The 8,403-nt window shown below is 45.2% G+C and overlaps 1 protein-coding gene across 1 annotated transcript in view; it reads left to right on the top strand.

The window, feature by feature from the left end:
• The window catches only part of LOC132461348 (rho GTPase-activating protein 26-like), a 75,357-nt gene extending 67,605 nt beyond the window's left edge, over nucleotides 1–7,752 (top strand). Inside the window, 4 exon segments of the mRNA XM_060056424.1 lie at nucleotides 3,847–3,882; nucleotides 4,248–4,367; nucleotides 6,495–6,586; nucleotides 6,783–7,752. Coding sequence (XP_059912407.1) covers nucleotides 3,847–3,882; nucleotides 4,248–4,367; nucleotides 6,495–6,586; nucleotides 6,783–6,871 — 337 coding nt within the window. The 3' untranslated portion in view covers nucleotides 6,872–7,752.
• Nucleotides 7,753–8,403: the final 651 nt, after the last annotated feature.

Raw genomic sequence — 8,403 nt, 5'->3', positions numbered from 1 at the left:
GGCATACCACACAGACATGAACAGGAGGTAGGCTAAAAGGTCAAGGGGCAAGGAAGGCCAGGGAGTAGAGGTGGGTTTTTAGCCTAGATTTGAAGGCAGAAATGGAGGGGGCGGATCTAATGTCCAGGGGGAGCTGGTTCCACAGACGTGGAGCATGTTGTAGGTTGTGAAAAATGTGGTATAAAGGCTGGGACGAAATTCGAATTATAAATAAGTAAAATGTATCCTTTAAATACGTCCATGCAACAGATGGCCAATGTGAATAATAGATACCTCGCTCACTACGCCCATTTGTTTTTTCCCAAAGAAACCGGTTGATTTCTGTCTCTCATTGGCTAAAATTCAACGAGAGCGTCCTAGACTCAGTCCTAGAACAGCATTCGATTGGCTGGCCCTCGTGAGTCGTGACGTCTCTCAGTAGGTCCCTCCTCACCACTCACACAGCGAGTGAACAAACTGTCAGCGAGTTAGTGGGTCTGGGAGGAGTCGAGTCTGAGAACAAACGAGATGAACGAGAGAGAGGAACCAGTTTGGTTCGTTCGTCTAAAGGCAACCACACACCGGACCAACTGCCCGATTCGCGTCGGTAAATGAAGTCGGGCTATTTAATCTGGCCGACTCGAACACCGACATGGGCGGTACACACCTACGGGATTACAGCCGACGCCGTACGTTCCGTGCTTGCGCGAGATGTAATGTCTCCAAAACGACAGACGCCGCTAATCTGTATTGTGGGCCAAAAAACACGAAAACCAGAAGTAGCAGGTCCTCTCTAGACCAAAACACACACACTGTCATCACCAGTCACTGTTGTCAGCACAGAGTGAGGTTGTAGGTACTGTAGTTGTGATTACTCGCTGAACGGAAAAATCTAAAACGATGGATGATGTCAATACGGAGATACTGGCCTTGTCAGCTCTCTACCATTCTCACTTCCGGGCTTCACTGATTCGCTAGTCAAGCTGCTAGCCCTCCACCAATCAGAATGGTAAAAGAATGACCGACTCGAATGGCCGATTACACATGTTGAATCGGCTGAAATGAACGCCGACGTGGCCGATTTGAGCGACCACACCAAATAGACTCATGTCACCGACACCGATTTTCAGTCCGGTATGGGCTTGCCTTTAAAGATTCATTCATTCGAACTGATTCGTTCGCGACCGAGCCAACTCTAGTAAACAAACCCCGCGAAGCCCAATCCCTACGAGAGCTCCCCGCGCTACGGCCATCCGGAGGCGCACAGAGCTTTTGGCCGTGATATTATATATACAATTGTATTATATTATATACCAGTCACTCCAGAGAAAAGCGATTATGCGATAGCATAATTCAACACATAATCAGCCGAAGTCTGCATATTCACGCGGGGGCAGCATTTTTTCAAATATACCGCACTTTCAACACATAAATTGCCAATTTCCCCGCATTTTCGTTGCAAAAAGTCACATATATCTTAGCAGAAAAATGTTGCGTTTACTTCACACAAGAGCAGCCATTTCCCCCTGTTGCCAAAGGAACGTTATGAAGTGACGTAATTACGCGATTTGAACGTCATTGAAAAGCTGTATTTTCTGCAAGTTCCCGCATTTTTCCGCCAGTTCCCGCAATTTGTGCAAGTTCCCGCAATTTTATCGCATAAAATTGCATGAATATGCCGCATATTTCATCGCATTTTTTAAGAAAAACGTGCGGTATAATCAAGGATTTTTGGCCGCAACAATCACAAAAGAAAGCCGCATTTTTCTGGAGGGACTGTTATATAGAGCTCCGGGAGTCGAAAACGGCAACAATCACTTTCTCCTTCATGCTACGGTTCACCCCGGACTGCACTGCAGGGAATGGTTGGCCGGTTGAACGCTGATTGGCTGTTACGTTACACATATTACTCAGTGGCCACGCTGTTACCTGCTGATTGACTTTCATCACGCGAATGTCGCGGCAAAGTTGAAATATTTCAAATTGAGCGAAAGGAAATCCACGTGTTGCGCTGGAAATCCACGTGAACGCGCCCGCCCGTGCCGGGTAAAAGTGTTCCGCTGCAAATCAAATCATGTCGCAGGTTTTCTCTAGCGAAAGATTCGCCCGATTTGCGTCTCTACGTTGACTTTGTTTGGAATCGTGTCGCCCCTTCCTGTTTGGGGGTAACGCACAGTAACGTAAGTAACGTACAGTAAGTGAAATATTGAGAGAGAACCTGGTCTTGGATGTGAAAAGGCAAAATGTTGAACGGAACTCTCTCAAACGTCCCCTGTGGAATGTTTGATCTCCTCTGATTAGCTTATAGCGTGCCTGAGGTGACCCAGAGGGAGAGAGAGGCCTAGAAACCGACAGAAGTGAAACTGAGCAATGACCCCAAAATAAATCTCAACCGGACAGCCTCTTTACAATAGCCTACCAGATCTGGCTCTCTGGCTCTCGGTCTCTTGTATGTGCCTCTCATTCACTCTCTCTCTATCTCTCTCTGTCTCTAATTCACTCTCACTCTCTGTCTCACCCACCCCTCTCGCTCCAGGTGGAGTCTGGCTTGGGGAGTATTTCTGGTCTGCCTGAGGTGGTTCAACTCCACCCTCTTACAGAAACACATATGTTGCACGCTTCACACAGACGAAAAATGCGGACGACTTGTCGTGACAAGGGATTACTGTTATTGCGTCAGCGGGTATTATTCCGAAAAATCATTTTGACTCACATGTCTTGTGCTGGTGTCATATTCCTAGAAATGAAAACTTGCCTGTGTTTTGTGTGTGTGTGTGTGTGTAATCCCTTAGTCAGGCTAATATCATTCATCTTTTACACCCCCCCTGGTGTTCTTGCAGATGACGAACAAAGCTGAGAACGCTGTGGTTGTTGCAGCGCTTCACTTTATGCATTCAAAACAGGCGGGGTAGAAGAAAGACGGAATGGAAAACGGTTTAACCCGTTGCTGGTGATTAATTAGGTCGGTCTGTGTGTGTTTAGCTTTTAGAACTAATACAAAAAAACAGGGCTATCTATATGTACACATAAATGGAATGCACACATACAGTATGTCCGCTGTTATTGTGAACACAACTCTGTCTTCCCCCTGCTACACATCAACAAGTCTCAGTTAAATGGGTCATTTTAAGCACAGAGCATGATAGAACATTAATTGAACGCGCGGTCTCTTTGCTTTTATTGTCACCGTCTTCTCAGAGTTAACAAAAACTTAATGGGAAGCATTCAACAAAAAACACCGGAACCAAATACAATGAAGTGAATGATCCTCAGGCTGTGTGGTATAGTATCTGTTCAAAGAGGGAGAAGAGGAGGCCTCCTGCCTTGTTGGTAGATGACCGAGGCCCAAGTGAATTTTTCTCTCACTGAATATTGAGTTTAAAGATCCCATATTATGCTTTTTTTAGGGTTAATAATTGCATTTGGAGGTACTACATGCCTGCATGTTAGAAATACCGCTTATTATATCTCGCACTGCTCATTTCTGCAAAACCAATTTCAGAGTCTTTCAAAAACGTTCTGTTTTGTATCATGTCACTTGAAGGCCCCCCGCCCCCCCAAAGTAGCCCACTCTGCTGTGATTGGTTGAACGCCCACTCTGTTGCGATTGGTCGAAACGCTTTGCTCGTGTGTCGGCAAATTCACGCCCCGAGAAGTTGTAAGCATCGCAACCGAGCTGCCTCACACAATTAATGAGAGGCGTTCCTCGGAGGGCGGGAATACTCCCCCTGACTCTGAATTATATTTTTCTAGCTTAGCGGTCGTAAAAAAAAAAACATGCATACGACGCATAACGGTGTAAAGCAAAGGGAAAGGTCTAAAAAGCATCAGCCCTTCAATCCCCCTGTTCGTGTCCTTGTGTTGCAGGTTGAACCCAAAGAGCACAGGCAGCATCACTAGCAGGTACAATCGCCCTTCATACACAAGCTCATGGCCTGCCTCTTCATGGTAAAGGCACACGTGACTTTATGAACCACGGCAATCTTACTCTACATTTGTTTGTTTGTGTGTGCCTGTGTTTGCGCGCGGGCGGGTGGGTGTGTGTGTGTGTGTGTGTGTGGGTGTGTATGTGCATGCTTGCTTGTTCATGCATATATGTGTGCACCTGCACATGCTTGCGTGCATACTTGTTTTGTGCATACGTTGTGTGTGTGCTTGTTTGTCCGTGTGTGTGTGTGTGTGTGGGTGTGTTTTTATTTGCGCGTGTGCGTGTGTGTGTGTGTGTGTGTGCGCGTGCGTGTGCGTGTGTGCGTGTCTTGCTTGCACAGCTCGGTCAGCGCGGCGTGTCCCAGCCCACCCTCCCCCCGCTCCCCCTCATGGCCGATGTTCTCCGCCCCCTCCAGCCCCCAGCCCACCTCGCCCGCCTCCAGCGACTCCATCCCCGCCAGGTAGGGGCCGTGGGCCCGCCTCACGGTCACACGGGCCGCCACACATGGGAACATGAGCCCATAAGGGGGACACACACCAGGGCTTGAAAACGAAATTATTTTTCATTCGTTCCGCACCGAACGGTACCGGTATATTTAACGTTTTCGTTCTTGCGTTCTGCCACCAACATATCGTTCCTGAACCGGTTCGGAGCGTAAAATAACGTTCGTTCTTAACGTTCCGGCAGTGTTATTGGGCCTAGTCTATTCTTGTGCTCGATACCTTACAATAGACCTAGTTATTGGTATTTGCCCTTAATTTACACAGTAGTCTAAATGCAAAAAAAATCATAAATCACAGGCAGCATCCAAAAATATTCACGATCTCCATCTCACATACCAGGCAGACTGCTGCTGACTGTAGCCTATATTCTATGATCAATATAATTTTGTATCAAAATCATTTCTGGATAAGTGGGCTAGAAACTCCTTACCTGGTTGTAAGTTGTATCCATATTCCATGGAGATCTTCAGATATAGAGGCTCGCTCAATCATTTCTAACCCCGCCATAAGCGAATATGTTGTATTTTCTATGTTGCTGACAAATGCCCAAGTCTCTCCAACAACTTCCAATTTAATTCTACATTTCATTGTGCAAACATTTAAAGTCCCGACTTTGAAACGACATAAGGCCTGGGCAGGCATATTATCTTCACAGGCTTACATTACAAACATAATTTCCAAATCAATTCCACTGTGCGAGTAAGGCCTATTTAAGATCGCACCTGAAATGGCATACGGCCTCTCGCCAGGGTTGTGGTGGGAATTTGTGACAACTGAGCTTAGCGGGCGGCGAAGTGAACGCGTCAACCGGAAATATAATTATTATTTTTTCATGAAATAGGCTATGCTTTTGTGAAATTTTATAGGCTATATAGAGAACGAAAAAAAAACGTTATTAACCGGTTTTGGGGATTTCAGAATAACGTTTCTGTTCCGGAACAGTTGAAGACCATTTGGTTTTCGTTTCCGTTTCCGTTTCTCGTAAAATTCTGTTCACACACACACACACACACACACCCACACCCACACCCACCACCACACACCCACACCCACACACACACACACACACACACACACACACATACAAAAAAAATGCACCCTGCACAAACACACACACTCACACCTGCACCTTTGCACACACACAAACATACACACACCTGTACCCCCGCACAGAACACACACACACACACACACACACACACACACACACACACACACACACACACACACACACACACACACACACACACACACACACACACACACACACACACACACACACACACACACACACACACACACACAACACAGAGTCCACAGAGGAGGAGTTTGGCTCATCACTACATGTCCAGCCCACATGAGTGAGACTGCTGTACTACGGTGGGATGGTGCAGGGACTGAAGTGACTCCACTCTGACTCTATTCCTGCCCCTGATACTGTCTACGACGTGATGTGTGTGTGATGTGTGACGCTGTAAAGCGTTTCTGACAAAAGCCAGGCCATGGTTTTTAGCCCCTTTTTAATTTGGAATGACAATATGTATATATACATCCCGGTGGCCCCTTCTGGCCACCATTGTACACTGTATTGTATTGTATTGTATTGTATTGTATTGTATTGTATTGTAGTACTTAACTGTGTAGCAACTGCAGTAGCTGCTATCATGGCTGTAACACAGGGGATTGATTGACCTAGCGATTGTGGTGCTTGCACTTGGTTCTATGAACATCCTTTCTGTACCGACAGCGATATATTGATGCACTTCTTATGACAAATGTACTTATTGTAAGTCGCTTTGGATAAAAGCGTCTGCTAAATGCCCTAAATGTAAATGTAAATATAAAACCAAAAACAAATAAGATATGTTCCTGTAGTGTTGCCGTGTGTCTTATCGCTGTCATTAGTTATTACTTGTTACTATGTAGTAGTTTACTACACTTCTACCGTGGCTACATAGTGTAAGATGCTTTGTGCACGCAGTTGGCACGGGCATCACAAGGGAAACCATTTTGTCTCTCTCTCTCTCTCTCTCTCTCTCTCTCTCTCTCTCTCTCTCTCTCTCTCTCTCTCTCTCTCTCTCTAGTGTGGCTGGCAGGAGGGCTCGTGCGCTGTACGCCTGTAAGGCTGAACACAACTCAGAGCTGTCCTTCATTGCGGGGACCATCTTTGAGAACGGTGAGTCAGGGGGAGAGGGCGGGGTTTTTACAGAAGTGGCCTATCACAGCCCCAGGAACGGGTACCTGACCCTGAACAAGTGTCTCCCAGGCTGTGTTTTTGAGTCTGGTCATCACAGTGCAGGCTGAGAGAGTTCATGGATTGCAGCGTTATCCTAGTTTACCGCAATGCTCTCTCTCTCTCTCTCTCTCCACAGTGCGTCCATCCCGGGAGCCTGGCTGGCTAGAGGGCACCCTGGATGGCAGGGCGGGTCTGATACCAGAGAACTATTTGGAGTTTGTATGACCCAGGTTCCCACTGGACTGGGGTCTTGGGTTTGGGGGTGGCGCTGGACTGGGGTCTTGGCTTGTTCCCGGACGTATCAATACCCAACTGAAAGAAGAGTGATTTGACTGCAAAAGATACATGAACTAGAAACGCCTGGAGGACCAGGTCTATCCAACAGCTGTTCAGACAGACGATGGATAAATGGGAGGAGAGCAAATCCTTGCAAGCTAGAGGAGACCACAAAGAGGGGACAGCAGACCACTTGAAGTTGCACTGGAAGAAAACACGATGAGACCAGCTCACACACACACACACACCTTACCTTTATAAAATGCACTGCCACCTTTTAACATATCTCTGCATTCTCAGTAGGAAGTATTTCCCTTGATGTATTAAAGCGAGCGATTAGGTCGAACTCCAAATGACTGAACAATTCAAAAACAATAAGGAACACAGAATGCTTAGAAATCTGGATTCTTCAAACTTTTGTTGTTTTCCAACAATTTTCACTCGGCATGAGAAGGAGTGTTTTTTTTTTTAACTTTGGCTGATAGTTTCTAGTGTGTGTGTGTGTGTGTCTGTGTGTCTGTGTGTCTGTGTGTCTGTGTGTGTGTGTGTGTGTGTCTGTGTCTGTGTGTGTGTGTGTGTGTGTGTGTGTGTGTGTGTGTGTGTGTGTGTGTGTGTGTGTGTGTGTGTGTGTGTGTGTGTGTGTGTGTGTGTGTGTGTGTTTTAAGCACTTGCCCTGCTAGAGGAACTGAGAACCCTGGCTCAACCCAAAGTAATTTATTGTTGGTTGGAGCTGACCTGCTTTGAGGCTCCCATGAAAAAAAAAAAACATTATTTCCTCTCATTACTGAAATAACTTCTCCGTGCATTGGTTATTGGTCGTAATTTTATATGAGAGAAGACACCATTTTAAATGTGAAACTAGACTACTTTGTTCCTACATGTTATTTATGAGTTTTTCAAATGCACAATCCTGGACTCAATGCTATTTTAAATTTTATATTTTCTTTATTTCTTACATTTTCTCTGGGAGTGGGTTATTATTGAAATTGTAAATACAGTTTTGGTAGGGTGCTTTTTTTTAAAGAAATTTATATTTGGAATTATTTTGAGCCTACTAACTTAATACCTTAGCATGTCAGTTGTTTCCTCAACCTTAAATCTATGTCAAGATGACAATGAAAAACAATGAAATAAAATTCAACTTCTCCATATGGTCTCCTGTTTCTTAATGATGCATGTTCACAGAATTTATTACAAGTGTAGCTGTAGCTACGAAAGAGATGCATGCTGAAGTGGAATATTCCCTCTAGTACTAAAGCCTCTTTCATACAGTTACCTTATTAGTCGTTTATAGAATGATATCGAATATACAATTATAGTTGTTTGTTTGTAGTTAAGAGCAGTTGCCTGAGTCTCAGTGAAAGATCCCGCTGCACTAAACACAAAGGAATGGGTCAAATTGTATAAAATATAGTTGCATGTGTTAACTAAGTAGCGGTAAAAAAAAAATAAAGTGTTCAACTGGCTGGTGTTTAAGGCCA

This window comes from Gadus macrocephalus, chromosome 7 (genome assembly GCF_031168955.1).
Source record: "Gadus macrocephalus chromosome 7, ASM3116895v1".
NCBI classification, from domain to species: domain Eukaryota; kingdom Metazoa; phylum Chordata; class Actinopteri; order Gadiformes; family Gadidae; genus Gadus; species Gadus macrocephalus.
The sequence above is the reverse complement of the archived record's forward strand: the minus strand, read 5'-3'. Positions and strand labels throughout refer to the sequence as shown.